Source organism: Pelmatolapia mariae, linkage group LG13, assembly GCF_036321145.2.
Source record: "Pelmatolapia mariae isolate MD_Pm_ZW linkage group LG13, Pm_UMD_F_2, whole genome shotgun sequence".
Classification (NCBI taxonomy): Eukaryota; Metazoa; Chordata; class Actinopteri; order Cichliformes; family Cichlidae; genus Pelmatolapia; species Pelmatolapia mariae.
The window spans coordinates 34784072-34806743 of record NC_086238.1 but is presented as its reverse complement, the minus strand read 5'-3'; the positions used below and the strand labels follow the sequence as shown (position 1 = coordinate 34806743).

Genomic DNA, 22672 nt, shown 5'->3' with positions numbered 1-22672 from the left:
TCCATGCCTTTGGGAACACTTTTGGTAGAACCTTTAAAGTGGTTATCGAGTGTTTGTACAAGGTGGGGTTTCAGGATGGTACTGCTTTACAGCGTGTGTTACACACACTGCCATACATAAACACCACTGAGCTTTTAAGCTGGTTTGATTTCCCTAAAAGAGATGAAGTCATGCATTTCTGTCTTTATTTTGTGTTAGCATCATTGGTTTGGTTCTACTTTACAAAATGTTCTTTTTTTTACTAATTATATGAAAAACATGCAGACGTGTAACTTCAGTAAGAACATTCAGCAAATTTCACTTTTATTTCAGAGACACACACAACACCGCTGTACACACTTGCTAATAAGCGAATTTACAAACACACACACACAGGAACAGAGGCATGCTTCAGGGATGATGTTCTAACTGTGATGTGGTTTAACTGGAATTTGCTCAGTGTTTAACTTGTAGCAGGGCTGATCAGTGTCTCTCTGTGTTGCTGACATTATGATGCCTGAGCAGGAAAAGGTATGAGCACGTCTGTCAGATCCTCCTGAATGTTGTTCGTCTGGTGTTCAGCCTGAAACATCACTCTTTATGTGCATTTTGGTTTGGCATGTTATTTGGTTTCATTTGTTTATTTTTATTTACAATACTTTGATTACTTTTATGGCTCTTTATTTAGTTCCAGTTTTGGGGGGGGGGGGTTGTTTTGTTTTTTATGTTTAAATTAAATTTATGTGCTATTTAATTCTGGTATTGCACTCATAAAACTGAGGACTGGGACAACTTTCAGTTTGCCTTTTTTCAATTTTTCCAGTATTTCTCCTGCTTTGTCAGTTAAACGTCCTCTTCCTCTCCAGATACCAACCAGGCCTTGCGGCTCTGTCTGGGTACCAAGACGACTGGAGCAGAGTTTGGCGCCGTCTCTGCCCTGAGCATCAACCATGACTGCTCACGACTTCTCTGCGGGTTTGCCAAAGGACAGGTACTAGGACAAGATAAAATAGACTTTATTTGCCACTAATTTACAATTTATTTTGTTAAAGCTGCCAAATAATAATGATGATAATAATAATAATAACAGTTAAATGATAGGGCCCTTTCACCTCAGTGCATGTCGTGACTTGACACTGTGGAGGTGTTTGCTGTAGTCGGGTGGATGAGCCCAGGACTCTAACTGTTGTTACTACCCGTGGCCAGTGGGTGGTGTATGAGCACACTCACTAATTATATGTTACTGTATGTGATATTAACACTGAAGATTTCATATAGAAACAGATGATTTTTATCAGTTGTAAGGTTTAGGACATTTTGGACAATTTCAATTTGAGATTTAACAATTTAATGTCCTGTAGTGAATAATCCAAATTTGGTGTCCCATCACAGACGTGTCCTTCAGTTTAAAAAAACTCACATGCTTCGCAATTTAGCATCGCCAGGGTCATTAGATTGAATTCACCAATGCTCATGTGGGTCAGATGAAATCTCTAGGAGAAATTTGATTAACTACAACAAAACTGCTGCAAAATAATTCTTAAATTCAAAATAGCTGTCCTCCTTTTTGGTTTAGGACATCCCTTTAAGAGTCTTTTTTATTGTTTTTAAAAACATTACATTAAGCTGCCAAATTTGAACGATGGCTGGATAAGTACATATATATATAGAGAGAGAGATACATAGATAGATATAAATAGACTTTATGAATCCCACCCTGGGGGATTTCACTTGTTATAGCAGCACAACGGTGAAGAAGAAAAATTGAATTTGGAAAAAAAAGAAAAACAAGAAAATTACAAGAGTAGCTAGAACTCGATATTTTTTTATGTGTACATGAAGTGCAGTGGGAGTGATGATGTACATATATTTCAGCAGTATTTTACAGTGTGACTGATGTTGGGATGAAGGGATGACCTTCCCACCAGGGAAGTTGTCACATACCTGTACAAAGGTGTTAGAAGGTAAAAGACTGCAGGAGCGTCACTAAAAAAGTCCCGCACACCTCAGGCTGCCCAGCAGAGCTTCAGTTCAATTTTATTTATACAGCGCCAAATCACAACAACAGTCGCCTCAAGGCACTTTATATTGTACAGTAGACCCTACAATAATACATACAGAGAAAAACCCAACAATCATGTGACCCCCCTGTGAGCAAGCGCTGTGGCGACAGTGGGAAGGAAAAACTCCCTTTTAAGAGGAAGAAACCTCCAGCTCAGGGAGGGGCGGGGCCATCTGCTGCGACCGCTTGGGGTGAGAGAAGGAAGACAGGAGCTGACGTTGTCCTTTCTCGTACAGATCTGGAGTGTTTTCTGACCAGTCCAGTTTATTGTGAAGGTGAACATCCAGTAATTTGTACTTGTCCACGACATCAATGCCAAAACCATGGATGTTCACTGTGATGGGAGTTAGTGTTCTCCTTTGTCTCACTAGTGTCGATGTGCAGGTGGTTGAGTTCACATCAGATGATAAAGTGAGTGATGTCCTTCCTGTACTCCAGGTTGTTCCACTCACATACACATGCAACAGTGTCTGTCTCACCACTGTTAGTGGTGTTGTATCTGAGGTCTGATTTGTGGAGGGTAAGAAGGACGCTCCCCAGGAAGGTCATATGAGTTAATGCTAAAAGCTAACAGCTAATTAACACTAATTTCTTGTTCACAAACATCTGGTTCACATGCAGATAGACATAAATATGGAGCTAGCTGCTAGCTTATTTACCACAGCCTGTAGTAAACTCATTAAAACAGTGAAAGCCTTCACTTAAGAATTCCTGATCTAGGAACAACAGCTTCCTGTTTCATGGTGAGTTACAGCATTTTCATGCTTCATGGGGAAACATTGAAATTCACCATGCTGACAGGATAATGCCAAAGATGAAAACTCACACTTTTCTAAATGAAGTACCATTACCTCCTAACGCTTTTCTGACCAAAGTTTAGATGACTGGTCAGCCAGCGTGTAGGTGATGATGACTAACCCAACAACACGGAGCTGATGATCTTTTGAACTTTATAATCCCAATAAAATGTTAAAATAAGTGAACAGATGATAAATAATTAGAATCCGTGCGCTTCGTCCTGATTGTGACAAATTCACAAGACAAAATAATCCGATTGAAATTAAAAACGTGCTCCTTTGTGATTATAACATATAAAAATTGTAAAATAAAAATTGTGATGACCTCAAATTACAGAAAGAAAAGTCTAGAAAACGCCTGAAGAACAGTCACAGGTATCACAGCTAGTTTAATGTTTTCTTTAGTGTGTGGGGAGACGCTGACGTGCAGAGTTTAAAATATTTTGCAGTGGACGACTTTTCAGCTAATAGGATAAATTCACTGCACTGCTATCTTTAGCAGTAGTTTTACGGCATATTTTGCAAATTACTGCATTCTGTTCGACATCCTCCTTGTGAAATCCAAACACATTGTTTGTGAAGTTATAGTTGATTATGATGGATGCCCCTCCCTCCACAACAAAGAGGGTGTCTTCTCCCGAATCCAAACTGGGAGCTGTTCCCACTGGGAGGAGACTGGAAACTGAAGGCTCTACCTCCTGTTTAAATATTCTAGGAACCACAAGTAAACCAGCAGTCTGAGAGCAAAGTGCTGGACTGGGGTGATACAGTCCCATAAGGTCTATATGGGTCCTGATTACAGTAGTCCAAACTAGACGTAATAATTGCATGAACTAGTGTAAGTATCAGGTTAGACACCACGTTTTTTAACATTTTATTTGAATTTAAAATAACACCAATACAAGGATCAAAGGAACAAAAATTCCTGTTTTGGACAGGTTATATTTGTTAATGTGGTTTATGTGTATTTGTAATTGTTTATTACTTGTTGTCTTTTAATGTGCAGGTTTGATACCATAATTGGCAGGGATAAAATAAAACTGATGCAGAAATGGGGAAATATGATACAAAAACATTGTAACATAAAGAAAAGAAGTCACTAACATTACTGCTTTGCAAATGTTAAGTGGCTTAAGTGGCACAGACTTAGCCTACCAATATCTGCTTCTACCAGCTATACCAGCGCTATGTGGCCCTGTTTTTGTGGTTCCACTTGGGTTACAGACACATTTCATTAAACCTTCTGTTAATGCATTTTTTCCTAAATAAATCTTTACTTTGTAAAGATTTGCAAATTTTAACTATATAGATTATTTAGGAATGTAGCAGCCACTCATAATGTGAGGTTGATCACATGTCATCCTCTGCATGAGCAAAACCTTCACACTGTTTTGTCAGGATAAGGTCCGTTCTAAGTGGGGATCTACTATTAATCGAATGCATTTTCGTGTTTTAGCCTTGAGGCATAAGGTCGTTTTTTCAGAACGATCATTAAATGATTGATTTGTTCATCTTTGTTTCATTTTCAGCCTTTTAAATGATTGCCTTATTCTTCATTAAGGTCATAGCAAAAATAAAATTAGCATCAGTGTTGCTGATATGACAGGAATGTACTGCAGAATGTGTTCACAGCTTTCACTTGAGTTCATGAACACTTTTCTCGTGTCGTCTCTCCGTCTGCACGATTAGATTACAATGTGGGATCTAGCCAATGGGAAGCTTCTGAGAACCATCACTGATGCCCACCCTCCTGGGACAGCCATTCTGCATGTGAAGGTCCATACACACACACACACACACACTTGCAAAGAGAGCTTTGTTTTGTTGTTGTTACCAAACTTCACCCCTCCACTACTATTACTAAGGAAACATTTGTAACAAAGGTTGTATTTTTCTATCTCCGACTCAGAGATGGGTCTTTCTGTCAAATGTGTTTCCTCCCTGATGATTTCTGTGTAATTTCTGTCCTGAGTTCTTCCTTTGCCTTTCTTGTTATTGTAGTTCACAGATGACCCAACTATTGCCGTGTGCAATGACAGTGGAGGATCTGTTTTTGAACTGGCTTTCAGGTAAATGACTCTACTTTAAATGAAAAGTAACAGAAATGTTATTTTCAACCATCAGCTTTTTATGTTCCTGAGCAGTTTTTACCCCTCAGCACTGAAAAGCTGATGGAGTATTGTTGGCATGGCGATTCGACTTTGTGGATGCGATAGCTGGAAAATGAGGATTTTCTAATTGATACCATAGGTGCATCTACTAAAAATCTCAGATGAGTTAGTAACTTTAACCTCAAGGTCAGAGGTCAAGTTTTTCAAAAATCTTGTGATAACTGAAGAAGGAAGTGACCTCGGATTTTCACATTTATACCATACGTACATCTACTGAGGCTGAGGGGAGGATATTTTTTGTAACCAAGGTGCTGAAAGAACTTTTTGATCTTCTACCTCTTAAATTAACACATTTAATCCCACCAGCAACAAGTGTTGCCGTTTTAACCTGATTCTGATTCTGTGTATTTGTAATGTTCATGCATCTTTCTCATTGGTTCCCCTGCTTTCCCCTCGTTTGTTTTCAGGAGGGTGATGGGGATGCGGTCATGTGACTCTCGATGTCTCTTCAGTGGTTCTAAAGGGGAGGTGTGCTGTATCGAACCTTTGCGTTCTCCTCCGGACTTCAGAGACCATCCCATCACGCACTACTCTCTGCTTGCTATGGCATCTCTCACTAAGGTGTGCAAATGCCAAAGGTCGTCCCCAGGTCATAATCGTGTTCTCATTCATGCAGCATCAGGTTCTGATGGTTTTGTCTTTTCACCCCAGATTCTAGTCATTGGATTAAAGCCCTCCCTGAAAGTCTGGATGACATTTCCTTACAATAAGGTATGAAGTACGGTTTGCATGTATGAGTCAGATCCACTGACGTGATGAGGCATCGTGTCAGATGTGATGGCACTACTTTATGTGATGTGCTGTAATTAAAGGATACAAATGTTTCAACTTCATTTACCATGAACTGTAATCAAGAGACAGAGCGGAGCTATCGAGTCCTTGTTTACCAGGCAGGCAGAATGAGAACTGCCCAGAGGTCCTGAAAGACTCGCGGCTCGTTCCAGCTCGAATCGCCGAGCCTTCTGCTCGACCGTGTGCTCCACAGCAGAAACTTTGAACATAGTTGCTGTGAAATATAACTTATATGCTCATATAACAAATAATGTTCAAGATGACCATTTAAAAAAATGGTTTGTCGACGCACTTTCACTTTGGCACATTTTATATCTCAGACTATTAAAGATAAAAGATTTTCATTGGTCAATCTTACCATCACAGCGAGGATGTGTAATTGGAAACATATTCATTAGAAACTGTAGTTTTTCCAGCACTCATACAAAGTCTCATATGTGAACACAGACGAATATAAAACTAATAACAATTTCTGAATCGTATGTAGTTGAATTTGACAGTTTATAAACATAAAGCATGTAGAATATTTTTTTGAATAAAACTTCTTCGTCAGAAAAATAGAAAATGCAATTTTCATTTAAAATTCATGCAGGATTTAGCAAATATGACAAGTTTGACTCAGAATATTTAATTCATAATGTTTAAGAGCAAAAGCAACTGGCCACATAATTTCAGTATGTGGCCAGTTGCTTTTTATACAATAAACATTATTTGTACAAATTATAACAAATAGCTGTAATTATAAATATCCCACAAATAGCACAAATATACAGATATACACACACATACATTGACATTGAGGCGCCCCTCTTATCATTCTGTACTTTTATTTTTTATTTAACCAGGAAAATCCCATTGAGATTAAAAACCTCTTTTTCAAGGGAGACGTGGCCAAGCTAGGCAGCCCCAAGTGTCTCATAAAATTACACAATTAAACACAAGCAGCAACAACACACATGAAAAATAAAATGAAAAATAAAAATCAATGAATTCTGTCATTTTCCAGTCGTTCTGCAGTTCGTTCCAAGCCGCGGGTGTTAAATGGGTGTTTATTGTCTCTGTAGAGGATGTGCACACAGTAAGGGTGTACAGGCATGTGTACTGTGGAGGAGCTGTTCAGAGAGTCACAGGCAGGAATGATTTCCTGTGTTGTTCAGTGATGCATAGCACATTAATAACATGCACTATTACAGCTGCAACCCTTACAACAGGCCTAAGAGCCCGTCTGTCTCTCTGACAGTCAGCACATAGGACACATTAATATCAACAGCTTTGATACTTTGAATAGAGTCGGCTCAGTTTCATACTCAGCATCATCATTTATTTCTTAACTTGCCAACATGTCTGAAGTGACTCAGCTCCTGTTTTTAGCATTTTGTGCTTTGCAACTACAAAGTTGGATTTCTATCTGGTGGTGATACGAGCCACTGGTCCCTGTTCAAAATATGTGTCTTTCCCAGTAGAATGGATGTGCTTCTACATGCTCCTCTCCTTTTTGTTCCTTCTTAGTTAAAGAAGTTAAAGATTGGCTCTTATTCCAAAAACGTGTCTACGTTTTATTTATTATCACTTCACAGTTAAGCAGGACAGGGCAGAGTTTTCTCCCCAACAAAGTGGTGATGGGAATGTGGCACGACCTCAGAGGCGCTACATGAGATTTGAGATTTGTTTCCGATGTCGTGTTATATTCTCCTTTGTTAGTCGGATCCATCCAGTGTTCCTCAGCTGGCCTGGCAGTTTGTTGCTGTCCAGAAGATGGTCAATCCAGTCCTGGCTTTTTGCAAAGGAGATACCGTCCACTTCCTCTTGGTAAGTGCTCAACTGTGATATATCAAAGCTTTCAGTAGATGTAAATCATTAGCATGTTAAAGCTACGAGGATACAAACTAACACTAAATAATGTTGGACTGAATATTTCCCAGATGTCTGATTTCTGAAGTGCGTAAACAGCAGTTATCCCTGGGATCATGTTTTCTCTCCTCCACTACTGTTTGTTCAGGTAAAGAAAGAGGAGTCGGGGACGATCCACGTCATCAAACAGAGACAGTTCCAACTCAGCTGTGACATCATCAGCCTAAGTGTAAGTACCCCAAGAAGATGCTCAACAGTGGCACATATTCACTCATACACATGTCAGCAGAGGAGTGGTGGATGTATTTAGGAGTTTAATACTTTCAGAATGGTTTATTCTTATGAAATATTATCACTCCTGATGACAGTGTTTTCTGGAGTGAACCTTTGGTTTATTAGAAAGTTCCATTCTGCTGTTTTCTTGGGACAAAGACTTTCTGGTGTTGTGCAGATAATATAAAATGCTGAACTGACATCACTATTGGAGAAACTTCAATAGTCATCAAAAAGAGTCTTCAATAGTGAAAGAGGACAAACACCAGCGGGGCGGGGCTCAGTCCTTCAAGCTCGGGCCCTGTACCAGAGTCCTGGGAGCCTGAGGATCCTCTGCAGGATCTTTGCTGTTCCTAGGACTGCACTTTTCTGGAAAGAGATCTCAGATGTTGTTCCTGGGCTCTGCTGGAGCCACTTGCCCAGTTTGCAGGTCACTGGCCCAAGTGGCCCGATTACCACTGGGACCACTGTTGCATTCACCTCCACGTCTTCCAGAGCTCCTCTCTCAGCCCTCGGAGCTTCTTGAGCTTCTTCCTTTTTCCTGATGTTGCTATCACTCGGTGTCACTTCTGTCGTCCACCACTGCTATGTTTGGTTGGTCGGTCTGTCGCTGGTAGGATTCTGGGTGTCAGTGGTACGTACTGTGCAGGGCCTGTCCATCCATGATGGTTCCTCTTCTTCCTTCTCGTGTTTCTGCTGCCTGCATAAAAATGTCCAAACTCTGATCACAGGGTATTTAGCCAATGTAAAAATGTACTTTGTTGTTTGGGTTATTGAGTTAGTATATGAGTGCAGATTTGTTTATAGTTAAACATGTGTATTGTCTGATTATGGATTATTTTAATATGATTTAGGGAAAGCTGGATCTGTACCAGGAAACCAGCCAATTCAAATGAACTCTCAAATATCCAGCCAGGATTATTCCAGAAACTTGTTGATGGCTGCCAGAATAGTCTGGTTGAGGTGCAGCGTGCGGTGGGACATTTATCGAAGTGACATTACAATGGTGTTTGAATCTATTTGAACCTGTATGTAAACTTTTTGTGTAGATTAAGAAAAATGCCAAATACATTTTAACTTGTGCATCTCATTTTTAATGCTGTACAATCATTGTGTCCATCAGAGTCATGGGCATTTATATAAACTTCTCTCTGTTTGGAAAATCCTAAATTTGTTCTATTCCTGCTGTACCTTTGTGTTTCTGCAGTGGATTAACAGTCGTACGCTGGTCCTGGTGGACAGCCACGAAAAGCTGCACGTGGTGGACCGACCTAGCCAGGAGGTTTTGGAGACTCTGGACTTGGAGCAGGTGCAACTGGTCTATAACAGCCGACATTTCAAATCACTTGCAACTGGAGGAAATGTCTCCCAGGCTCTGGTGAGGGTTTAGTTTGTAAGACATGGGGTCAGCGTTTGAGGCTTTTATTTGAGATGTTGATAGTTTGTGTTTTTTGGGAATCTGAGATTCAAAACTCATGAAAATGTTAGTCAAAACCCTCCTATAGTTCTCTGTTAGTAATAATGTAGCAAAAAACCAACAAAAACAAAATTCAGTCTTTGAAGAGTTACCGCGTGACCATTTTCAAGATTCAGATGTGGTTGGGAACTAAAAATTAACCTACCGTATCATTCATTTGGTATCCAGGTAATCAGATTTATAACAAGTTTCTGGAATCTCCAAAAGTTGAATCTGTTCATCTGGACGTAGCGTTTTGTGGGAGAAACGTTTCGTCACTCATCCAAGTGACTTCTTCAGTCTCAGCTGACTGCAGGTTTCCCCAAACCTTATAAAGAGTACATTTGCATAATGACTGAAACCAAATGTACTGTTTATAAGATTGGGGAAACCTGCAGTCAGCTGAGACTGAAGAAGTCACTTGGATGAGTGACGAAACGTTTCTCCCACAAAACGCTACGTCCAGATGAACAGAATCAACTTTTGGAGATTTACTATCCTGGATGATTGAGAATGCATCAAGAAGTTTCTGGAATATTTAATTGTCTTTTATTTTATTGATTGTCATGGCAAGTGCTGTGTGGCAGGCAGGATGACGGACCCGAACGCAGGACTCAGAAACAGGAAGTTAAAGTTAAGGTGCAGCTTCATTGCTGGGAAAAACTCCACATTAGAAATAAACATTTACAAAAAACAAAACGAACCTCAAACACAAAACTAGAAACTAAACTGGGCACTGGAACCTGAGAGTAAGAAACTGGAGCGAGCAACACAAACCAGGACTGCGAGCTAGAATACTCTCAGGAAGACGAAGGGAGAAAACGCAGCACGAAGAGGGTACGAAGAGCCTCTGAGGACTTAAATACACAGGTAGGATCACGAGAGGATGGGAAACAGGAAGAAACGCAGCTGAGACAAATCGGACATGATGAGACGAAGGAAGGCACAACACTGATGTAGGACAGAGACTATCAAAATAAGACAGGAGATACGACACGTAGGCACAGGCACGGACTCAGAGACACGAGCTAACACTACGACATAACCGACATGGTGACAGAGGGAACATGGAGACGAGATTGACTAGACAAGAGACGTGGGACCAGGACAGGTGCAGAGAAAACACGGGGACAGAGACTGAACACAGAACAGGCGCCATCAAAATAAAACAGGAAGCATACAACAGGTACAGAGACATGGACTTGATACTGAACAGAGGGAACACGGAGCACAGGGACAGGACTGACACGAGAGGTTCAGTGGTTTTCACTCGGCCATGTGGGCACGATGAGCACAGCAGTGCATATATCAGTAACTCTACAGGTCAGCACAGGACGTTTAGATAGTTACTCATTTAAACACAAAGACACTTGTTCATGATTTTAACATGTCGAGTTCTGTTTATGCAAACCTGAAAACAGATTTTGAACCTGAACCTAAAGTGTTACATGATTACGTCCTGGTTACCTTCTAGATTCTATTAATTATACCTGCATATCTTCTAAATTCTTGTGATTCAGGATCCGGTCCCAGAATTCGTAAGAAAATAATAATAATAAAATAAAAATAATGTGTTTGAAAGCATTATCAATGAGTTCACCACTGACTTTTTGGCTGTACATCTGTGTTTGTGTTTCAGGCGTTAGTTGGAGAAAAGGCTTGTTACCAATCAGTCTCCAGCTACGCAGGACAGATTGTGTATTTGGGCACCAAGGTACTGTTTTGTATTATTTACCTTTCTGTTGTATAGTTCTATACATCTGTTATATCATCACCATGGACGAAAACTTTTGTTATTTATCAATGGAAGCATTTTAGCTCAGGCTCAGTGGTTTGGAGAAAAAGAGGAGGGACAGTGGATTTACTGGACGGAGCATGTTGAAGACTGAGCTGCAAGGCAGGTGGAAGAGAGGGAGATCACAGATGAGGCTCGTGGATATAGTGAAGGAGGACATGCAGTTGGTAGAGTGAAAGAGAAGCATGCCATGGATAGGGTAAGACGGAGGCAGATCTCCTGTGCAACGAAAGAAGATGACACAAATGGCAGGTTCAGAGAGCATTGGTTCTCCTGACTGGGTCATGTTGTGCATATTATTCACCGTGTGCCACGAGTTCATCTCTGTATTGTTTTCTGTGATCAGAACAGTAATGTTACAAATGACAAATAAGAAAACTGCACAAAGTAATGTTAATAACTGTCTCCATCCCCGTCTCCAACTAGTGCAACATCTCAAAACTGATGAGAATCAGTAGTTACAGAACATCATGTGCAAATACTTAAACAGTTCATGAATGTTTCTCAAAAACAAAGTTAACAAAGACTGAACGACCAAGTCAATCAAATCAATCTGGTTCCTTCTTAGATGCGCCGCCCGCTCTGAAAATAAACAAAAACATCTGTTACAGATGTTATAGAAAAGGCGTTTATGGTTGTAACCGGACTGCTGCTGTTAATGATGATGTGAATACTGATAGAAGTGTACAGGCTGTACTCTGCTTATTGCTCAGGTGTGACTTTGGCTCATTCTTCCATTCAAACAGTGTTCAAACCCTGGAGGTGTCTCTTCTGTGAATTAGCTTCAGTGTTGAGGAAATGCAGCATTTGGTGATGGAACTCGGTGGACTATGACTAGGACCTGTAAATTATGTATACATTGTATATTTTTGGGAAAATGTAGGTTTAATAATCAGAAGAACTTCATATTTCTCTGCTGCAAGTTTTCAGAGAAGAGCACACACTGACCGTGTCCCGTTTGACTGTCTAATGTTATGTTGTCTCACCCTTCAGTCAGCTCACATTATGACTCTACGGAGCTGGAGAGAGGTGGGTGTGACAATTTAAGTATCTGTACCTGTAGTTGTCCGCAAATCCATTAACAGCAACAATTTATATTAAACAATTAATTTGCTGTTTAATTAAAATTGTGTAAGCCTGACCTTGACCTTTGCCCTTCCCTGTCTCTGCTTATATGTCCAGCGTATTGACTGTTTGATGAAGCAGGAACATTTTGTTGAAGCCCTCTCTTTGGCCTGGTCCTTTCACGAGGGAGCTGCTAAGGCTGTGGTTGGTGGGTATAATTCATTTCACTGATCTGTCACCGATATCACAGCCACACATTACACTTGTCTGCGATATACATACCGAGCGCTCCGATAACCACTAGGACCACTGTTACCCTCCACATCTTCTCCAGCTCTACTCTGAGTCCTTGGTGTTTCTCAAGCTTCTCCCCTTCTTCCTGATGTTGCTGTCACTCGGTATCATTACATCTATCACTCTTCTTGTCCACCGCTACTATGTGTGGTTGGTCAGCCACCACTGTTTTGTCCGTCTGTATCTGGAAGTCCCACAGGATCTTAGCTCGGTCATTCTCCACCACCCTTGGGGGCGTCTCCCATTTTGACCTCCAGGCCATACACACACGTAGATGTTTCTGTATACTATGCCGGCCACTAGGGGCATCTTTATACAGCCTGCACCTGGTGTCTTGCCTGGTGTGATAGACCTCACCCTCTATGGATCATCAAGTCAAGCAGTGTTTTATTGTCAGCACAACAGTATAGGCTCAAATATACAGTAGGACGACGTGTCGTTGTCCTGGATCAAAGGTGCAAACTGTAAAAATGAAAAAACTCAAATATACATAAATACAACTGTGAAGAAATAAGATAAACTAAGAATAGGTACAACAGTGTTGTAATGAGAATAAATAAATACAATAATACACAGACAGAGTAGAACAGTGCAGTTCAGAATAGTGCAAGTATTGGAAATGAGAGTGTTAAGTAGTCCAAGAAGTGTGTTTGGAGGGCAGCGTGGTGTTCAGGAGCCGGACTGCTCGGGGGAAAAAACGATCACTCGTGATGCTGCAGAGTCGTCTTCTGGATGGAAGAGGAGTAAACAGTTGGTGGGAGGGGCGATGTGGGTCAGCCACGATGCTATTGGCTTTCCGAATGTAGCGTGAGGTGTAAATGTCCTGTAGACTGGATAGAGAGCTGCCAATAATGCGCTCAGCGGTCTGCACAGTCCTCTTGAGGGCATTCCACCAACGCAGCAGTCTCTGGATGATACATGCTCGTCTGTACACGTTTAAAGCCCAGTAATTCACACAGATCTTCTAAAATGTAAGACATAGAAAGGTGCCCTGGCCACTCCAACTTTAAGACTATCTGAAATGGTACCTGTGGTCTTTTGGTATCTCCATTGACAGTAAAAGGTAGAAATGGCACAATGGAATGATATGTGATTGACTAATTGGCATTCCAGAAATGTGCACAGCTGGTGCTCATTCTGCTTGGATGCCAGTAGAATCGTGTAATGATCCAGACTTTGGTCATTTCCAGTGTGACCAGCCATCAATTATGATATGTGTATCCTGGATTTCACTGTCATTTGTCTTGGGGCTATAAAGTTTTAATGCACACTTTTGGCACTTTGGTCAAATCCGTTGACTCTCTTGAGCATGACCATAATAAGCTGCCTGGAAAGAATAATTCCTGACTAACACCAGCACCAACAGTCTCTGCCGTCTGTTACAGGCCATGACAAAATAGTGCACAATTTGACCATCAGTTTACGACAAACGGTATCACTGCATGCTTGTAACTAAATGTTACTATACTCATAACATTATACTGATCCGTTTTTTGACAGATAATTTGTGAACTGTGTGTTTTTTAAGGCCTGTATGGAGATTCTCTGAAGAGGAAGGCAGTGGTCAGTGACAAGGTAAGAAAAGATAAAAGTTGTCTGTTGTATCAAATCTACTTTTACTTTGACATTGTAGCTTTCTAAACTCACCGTGTCTACAGATGATCGAGATCCTTTTCCAGTTTGCTGAGCATGCTTTGAAAAAGTGTCCAGAACAAGGCAAAATCCAAGTAATGGAGCAACATTTCCAGGTAAACTAAACTGCCTTAGAGAACACAAGTGTGTAGTCTGCCACAAAGTTAGTACAGTAGCATAGTACAGGATGAAGTCCAGTCTACTTTGTATTAAACTGACGAGTCTGAACAGTTTCTGGTTTTACATCTGATATTATTTTTGCCAATTTTTACTTATTATTCAGGATCTGAATTCATCAAGCTTATTGGCCTCAAATTCTGTATTTTGTAGAAAAAAAAGATTCCCTGGTTTGCGAAGTATTATAATTAGAGCTAGGGACGTTCCAACGAATTTCTTAGTTGACTCAACGACAAAGAAAAATGAAACTAAGTGACTAAGAAACACTCAGATATCAGCTTCAGTTCCAGAAGAGTTTAATGGACAAAGACAAATCCATTAATCAGACGCTTGCTTAAATGTGCAGCACCTCGTATCGTACCAACATTATACCCTAAACAGACGAACTGATATAAACTATAACACGAAAGCATGATACCACAAAGACATGTAAAAAATAAAGAAATAAAGACTAAAAAGTGTGCCGGTGCATTATGAATGATGCACATTGCTCAAAACTGAATGACAACCATTTTAATAAAAGTTAAATGGTAAAATAACGAAACATAAATCGTGCAGCATCATTTTTTCCCCACTTATCTGAAGTTGGACTGCACATGTGTAATCCCTCCAGTGTGTCCTGCGCCCGGTAGTACATGCCTTGCCATCACCCACCCACATCACCCAAGCCCCTCCCAACTGACTGAAGTCCTCACCCTCTGCTCAGGCTGAGCCCATCCACCTTTCAGAGAAGGCTCATTTCCGCCTCTTGTATCCGGGGTCTCATTCTGATGGTGTTAAGAAAAAGATCAGGCCCAGATTAACAGATTGATGGTGTTTCTCAACAATGATGCTCCATCTGGTGGCCGGTGGCTGTACAACATTTAGGATACAGAAATTTACCCATGTTGTTCGAAAAAGTGATTTCCAATTCAAATCAATTCAGTTTTTTTTATACAGCACCAAATCACAACAACAGTCACCTCAAGGCTTGTAAATTAGACCTTACAAAAATAGATACAAAGACAAAACCCAACAATCATATGACCCCCTATGAGCAAGCACTTTGGCGACAGTGGGAAGGAAAAACTCCCTTTTTTTTTTTTTTTTTTTTTTTTTTTTTTTTTTTTTTTTTTTTTTAAACCTGTCCCGTTTGGTTCTTTTGCCATCAGAATTATTGTCTAAAGGCGAAGAAAGATGCCCAACGGATTTACTTTACCAAATGGACCATCCCAGCCTTGCCGTAATGGTCCATTTGATTTACCTTTTATTGTTTATTTTATTTTATTTTATTTTTTTTACTTGCTAGATACGGGACAGGGGAAAAGAAAAGGGAGAAAGAAAGAGGGGGGAAAAAACAGAACAAAACAAAAAAAAAAAAACAGCGGAGAAGAGGGACGGGGATAAAGGGCAAAAAACAAAAACCAACAAAATAAGCAGACAAAAAATACATATATCGATCACCTGGATCACCTGTTGAGAAAGAAAAAAAGAAAACAAGCAGAAGAAAACGAGAGTAATAGAATAAACAACATCACAATGATATATGGGAATATAACACTACATACTTAATATTAAACATTATTGTGCAGCACGTAAGATCGACAGCGCACAGTGTGCTTTGAGGTAGGAGCCAAAAAGGGTGTAGTTTGTGTGTGTGATCACCTGTGTGTACACCTGTGAGCATGAGCGCGCTTGTATTTAAAAGGTTCCTTCATGTAATGATCTGCTAGAGGGTGTGGGGGGCCACAGTCCCATCCTCCAGGGCATGAAGCAGGTATGGAGGAGATCAAAACTCCAGACATCCAGAGGCCCCCAGAACACAAGAGACCAAGGAAGACCAACAGAGGGGCAGCCGCGCCACTGTCCCAGAAAGAGCTGAGGAGAGTCCCAGATGAGGGATCACTCAGCAGCCGCGGAGCAGAAGCCAGGGGGGGTTGCAGTGACGTGCCCGTGAGCTCCGCCGGCAGCCAGCTGTGCCTGAGTGACCGAGCCCCAGGCCGAGAGGCCGAGGGCACCCCACCCCCGAAGTGGCCCGAGCGAGCCCCAGGTTCCAGGCCCGGATAAGCAGCCACCAAGGAGTGAGCCGGTGTGTACCCGGACGCCCACCCCCGGACACAAAGAACCACCAACGCATCGATGTCTGAGGGCGTCTGCCACCGGCAGGGGAAGTGGTGGGGGGAGATAGGCCTCCAAACCTTGGAGGGCCTGAGATGTCCCCAGAGAGGTGGCGTCTGATACCCAACCTGACATATAGACACAGACATACAGGCACACTCAAATACAAACATCCATTCCCACCCTCATGCTCTCATAGGCAATTACTCCACACTCAATCAACGTGGAGACAGACATAAAGAGACGCTGTACACACAATCACACTCCCCAAGCGTACTCTAAGAACCGGGTCTAGGTACCCTTGCCCCTGGAGGGGGAAACTGCACCCAGACCCACGTGGTGTTACCCTTTTCCCTGCAGTGGGGAGAAGCAGACCGCCCCGACTCCGCAGCAGCAGGGAGGCCCCACACACCAGACCCCAGTCGGACGGCCAACTCCTCCTCCTAGCCCCCCCGCTCCAGCAGGCCGCAGAGACCGGGGGTGTGAGAAGACTCCAAACCTCCCTCTACCCGCTCATATGTAGTGTTGATGTATATGTGTTCTAAGGTGCAATTAAAACCCAGGAGGGCATGGAGCTACCTGCCAGAGAGCAGCAGGTAAGCGCATAGCCCCTCCTGATAGCCCTCAATGTCTACGTGTATTTAAAATTGAGAGGTGGGCAACGACGCCAGGGGTGAGGTGTACACCCTGATGGTAATTTGGAGTCCGTGTTGTGAGCCCACCCCCAAGATCCTATATGTATGTGTTATGAGAGTGTGAGTAATGTGAATGTCTAAGTTGTGAGATAAAATTGAGGCAGAGGCAGCTAGAAGGGGACAGAGGGGGGGGGATGCCTCCTCTGCACCCTGGTGACACACCCCTACCCCAAGGACCTGCATGTGTGGGTGATTGTGGTGGAGCGGGAAGAGGGAGGCAGCTGGAGATGGGGAGGGAAGAAAGGAAGGGGCAAGTGACCCCTCCCTGGGGCCAGCTCCCCCGCTGACCCCAGTAGGCACCCCCATGCTCTGCAACCCGCCAGGGAAAGGGGGCCCAGGCCCATCCGGACCAGGGCCCAGTGCAGCAGCACCGCCCGGCCCCACAGAGCCCGGGACAGCCCACCCGACCCCACCACAGAGAAAACTGCACCCACCCCATCATCCACTCATCTTCCAGACTACACAAGACAATAGACGCCCAGGCTGAGATCTTCCTCCACCTCTCCTATATCTCCCCCTCCTGCAGAGAGAATTCCTGAGGAGAGGAAAGCTCCTGCAAGATGTGACAACCTCCCCCACCAGTTGAAGAGTCCCCCAGGTGGCTCGATGCACTGGCGGCGCCCTGCGCCAGGACTGGGCCCCCATATACCCACCCGCCCACAACCCCAGCAACACACCAACCAGGACCCGAGCCCCCGAGGCCCGGCCAGGGCCCCAGCCCAGAGACGGAGCGCCCCCAGAACCTCACGCCCATCCCGGACCCACCCAGGGGCAGCCAGGCTACCAGGTCAGTAACCCACGTCCGTCAGCACAGACCCTCCCCTAGCCCCGCTGCACGCAGCCACGAGGAAACCGTCACCTAAGAGCCAACAGAGCCCCTAATTGGCCATGACCGCTACCCCGGGTTGAGCCCCCCAAGGAAGATGCTCCTGGGGAACCCCCCGACGCCCTAAGCCTGTCCCTACCCCCACACCAATCACAACAGTGAAGGCGGGACCAAACTATGACCCCCCCACCCCCACTAGGTGATGGAGCTGATCAAAGGAGCCCAGAGCAATTGATCTGATGTGGTGGCAGAGGCTGTATCAAGACTAATGTAATCTAATAGATAATTTCTATACTGGTTAGAATTAAGATTATTTTTATTTTTCCAGTTCATGAGGACTGTTTTCTTGGCTATGCATAGGGCAGTGAAAACCATGTGGGCTATATTCTTTTCTGAAGTGACATTATCTAAGCTGCCCAACAAACACACTAAAGGAGAAGTTGGAATGTTACATTTCAGACACTTCGATAAGTCTTCACATATCTCACGCCAAAACTTCTGAACTGGTGGACAGAACCAAAGAGCGTGGATATAATTGTCCGGTGAATTGGTTTGGCAGTGTGAGCAGTTGTTGGTAGACGTAAAGCCCATCTTGAACATCCGATGACCTGTATAGTGCACTCTATGTAGTATTTTGTATTGAATTAATTGAAGACTGGGATTTCTAATTAGATGAAAGGTTTTTAAGCAAATCTGAGACCAGAAGTTTTGGTCTAAGTTAACTGATAAATCCGCTTCCCATTTTGCAATAGGAAGTGATATTGATTCATCTATTTTAGAAAGCATTCTGTATATTTTGGATAGTAATTTGGGGGTTTTAAGAGTAAGAAATTGAACCACACTTGGTGGTGTTTGTAGTTCAACTTGACCCGGTTTAAATTTCTTTTTTACTATGGATTTAATTTGTTGATATTCTAAAAATCTTTTCTTGTTGATCCCATATTGTGTAACTAGTCTGTCAAATGAAATAAATTCTGTTCCTTCTAGTATATGTTCTAAATATTTGATTCCTTTACCACTCCAATCTGAAAGGTTTATCATATTATTGTTTTGTAATATGTCAGGGTTGTTCCAGATAGGTGTACGTTTGCATGGGATTAATGAGGACTCTGTCAACTTCAGAAACTCCCACCATGCTGTCAGAGAGGAGCTAATGTTGACGCTTTTGAAGCATTCATGTCGTTGAATGTTTGAGCTGATAAATGGTAGATCTGAAATCTCTAGATTATTGCAAAGTGCTTGTTCTACATCTAGCCAAGGTTCATCTAAGAGGGTATGTTTTAGCCATCCTGAGATAAATTGGAGCCTGTTGGCTAAGAAGTAGTGCTGAAAGTTAGGTAGTTCTAATCCTCCTTTATCCTTGGTCTTTTGTAGTGTTTTTAAGCTTATACGTGGGGGCTTATTTTTCCAAAGGAATTTGGACATATATGAATCTAGAGATCTGAACCAATCTTGTGGCGGTTTAGTTGGGATCATTGAGAATAAATAATTTATTTTTGGTAAGACCATCATTTTTATAGCGGCAAACCTTCCCATGAGTGATATGGGTAGACATTTCCACCTAGCCAGATCGCCTTCTACTTTCTTTAAAAGTGGGATATAGTTTAATTTAGTTAGATCTGCAAGCTTGGGAGAAACATTAATACCTAAATATTTTATATTTCCCGATTGCAGTGGAGTAGAAGAGGAATTATGGAAGGAGCAATTAATCGGAAGGACTGTAGATTTTGACCAGTTAATTGAGTAATCTGATATTCTTGCAAAAGAGTTTATCAATTCAATCACCCCAGAGATATTGGTTTGTGAATTTTGGAGAAAGAGTAGCACATCATCCGCATAAAGGCTGATTTTATGTTCCACGTTCTTGCATTTTATGCCCTTAATTACTGAATTCTGTCTAATTGCTGCTGCTAGTGGTTCAATAAAAATTGCAAACAGTGAAGGGGAGAGTGGGCATCCCTGCCTGGTGCCCCTCAGGAGACAGAAGCTGGAGGATGTCTGGTCATTTGTTCTGACACAAGCTGTTGGGGAATTATATAATATTTTTAACCAGCTGATGAAAGAAGATCCAAAACCAAATTTGTGTAAAGTTGCAAATAGAAATTTCCAGTTAACTCTGTCAAACGCTTTTTCTGCATCTAAAGAAAATATTGTAGTTTCAAGGTTTTTACTGTATGAGTAGTCTATCAAATTAAGTAATCTACGTGTATTTGTTGATGAGTGCCTGCCTTTTATGAAACCAGTTTGGTCAGGATGAATTAAGAGGGGGGTTATTTTCTCTAGTCTCTTCGAGAGAGCTTTGCAGATTATTTTAAGGTCTACATTTATAAGGGATATTGGACGATAGCTTGAGGGATATACAGGGTCTTTGCCTGGTTTTAGCAGGAGATTAATGTTTGCAGAATTCATATTTGATGGAAGTCTGCCATTTTCTTTGATTTCCAACAGCGTTCTGTAAAAAATTGGGGCTAAAATCGTCCAGAATTCTTTGTAGAATTCTGCAGGAAAGCCGTCTGGACCTGGAGCCTTATTATTGGGCATACTTATCAGGGCTTCCTGGAGTTCACCTGGTGTCAGTGGCGAATCCAATGCCATTGCTTGAGAGTCTAATAATTTTGGGAGAGTTATGTTGTCTAAAAACTGATCAATTTCCTTTTTAGATGGGTTTATTTGTGGTGAATACAACGTTTTATAGAAATCCCTGAAAAACTCCCTTTTAACAGGAAGAAACCTCCGGCAGAACCAGGCTCAGGGAGGGGCGGGGCCATCTGCTGTGATTGGTTGGGGTGAGAGAAGGAAGACAGGATAAAGACATGCTGTGGAAGAGAGACAGAGATTAATGACAAGTGTCAATGCAGAGAGGTCTGTTAACACATAGTGAGTGAAGAGGAAAAAGTTTCCCAGTGTTTCCATTCGGTCTATCTCTGTCCTTGCTGATATTCATAAATATTCTGCAGTCAACATGATTTACCAATGGGCTATGTATGTGTAGTTGAAAGAGTTAAGATGCTGATTATTACTGTTTAATCATCTCTGTTTTGTTGACATGAATGTTTAACGTTTGAAGTAATTCTCTACCCACCCCACCCTCTTTGTGTTTCTCTCAGGATGTAGTTCCAGTCCTGGTGGATTACTGCCTGCTTCTACAGAGGGCGTACGTGAACACACACACACACACACACACACACACACACACACACACACACACACACACACACACACACACACACACACACACTTTAGTGTACAGTAGAGTTCATTGTTGACTCAGTAATTGATCATCACCATGGGTGTGGGCTGAATATTTATTTTTCATGATTAAAAATTGAATCACATCCTAGCCAGATACAGATGCCACAGCATCTGGCGACTAGAATGCAGGAATTATTGATTATTTCATATTCAAAACACATCCACAGAAGGTCCTGAGTTCAGCTCCACCACCTGGCCTTTATGTAGGAGTTTGCATGTTCTCCCTGTGTTTCTCTCCGAGTACTGCAGCTTCTTCCCACAGTCCAAAAACATGCAGTTAGTGGGGTTGTGTTAATTAGTGAATCTAAATTGCCCATAGCTCAGACCTGTCTGAGGTGTGACCCTGATAGGATGAGGGAAGAGCATGGGTGGATGGATAACCTTTTAGGTCTGCTGTTTTATCTTTGGGGCAGCATTGGCTCAGGTCGTCTACCAATCGGAAAGTTGGTGGATCAGTTGACTGTGTGTGACCGTGAATTTCAGATAAACCACTTAAGTATAGAAAAAAGTGCTTCTATGAATGTGTGTGATCAGATGAATGAGGCTCAGTTTGAAGAAAAAAGCGTAATAGCTATCAGTCCCTTTATCTTTAAGTTGACAGTATAATCTTACTGAATAATATTTAACAAAGTGGGTCATCAAAACTTCTGACACTAAAATGAAGACAAAAGATCTTAAAATTTCTTGCGTAATTTTATTTATTTAATTAATTCAATGTAGGTTTTTAAACTTGCAGACAGCATTTGAAACACGGTTATAGATTACAATGCAAATATTTAAAAAACTCCACCAGTGCACAGGTGTATGTGCTGTAGCACCTCTGTAAATGTGTGTTTGGGTCTGAGCCAGCACATGGAAGTACAGTACTTTATACTTCATGTACTGCATCATATCAAATGGATGGAACTGATCCAAATATGTTTTTGTTGTACCACAAACAGTGTTGACTTCAGATTTTCTTTTTCTGTGTGTGTGTGTGTGTGTGTGTGTGTGTGTGTGTGTGTGTGTGTGTGTGTGTGTGTGTGTGTGTGTGTACAGTGACCTCCTCTTTAACCAGCTGTATTCGCGGCTGGTAGAGAATATGGTTGCTAAGGCTGTGTTCTTGGAGTCACTGGAGTCGTACGTTGTCGCTGATCGTGTTGGACACCTCACTCCAGCCATTATGAGGGACCTCCTTGACCACTACCATAGTAATGGTATGATGGACAGTCTGGAGAGATGCATCGTCCACCTAGATGTTACCAGCTTGGACATACAGCAGGTGTGTATGCATGTGTAGTAAAACCTATCCAGCAAAAACTGTGCGAGCTGTCAAACTCGTTATATAAATCAGAAATGGCGACGAGGTTCTGTGTGTTTGTGTTTGTGTGTTTGTGTCAACAGCAGCCCACCAAATGACTGAGAACAGTCTGATTACTCTTTACAGTTATACTGATAAATGGTCCTGTGTGTGTGTGT

General features: G+C 42.1%; 1 protein-coding gene across 4 annotated transcripts in view; it reads left to right on the top strand.

Moving 5' to 3' along the window:
* Positions 1-22672, top strand: part of vps8 (VPS8 subunit of CORVET complex) — a 71671-nt gene that overhangs the window by 23027 nt on the left and 25972 nt on the right. For all 4 annotated transcript variants that reach the window (XM_063491043.1, XM_063491042.1, XM_063491041.1 and 1 more), the window contains 15 exons: positions 846-970; positions 4528-4614; positions 4840-4907; positions 5417-5570; positions 5661-5720; positions 7503-7610; positions 7801-7881; positions 9133-9303; positions 11021-11095; positions 12170-12205; positions 12359-12449; positions 14064-14110; positions 14194-14283; positions 21070-21116; positions 22253-22475. In XM_063491043.1, the coding sequence (XP_063347113.1) occupies positions 846-970; positions 4528-4614; positions 4840-4907; positions 5417-5570; positions 5661-5720; positions 7503-7610; positions 7801-7881; positions 9133-9303; positions 11021-11095; positions 12170-12205; positions 12359-12449; positions 14064-14110; positions 14194-14283; positions 21070-21116; positions 22253-22475 (1463 nt within the window). The remainder of the gene's footprint in view (positions 1-845; positions 971-4527; positions 4615-4839; positions 4908-5416; positions 5571-5660; positions 5721-7502; positions 7611-7800; positions 7882-9132; positions 9304-11020; positions 11096-12169; positions 12206-12358; positions 12450-14063; positions 14111-14193; positions 14284-21069; positions 21117-22252; positions 22476-22672) is intronic.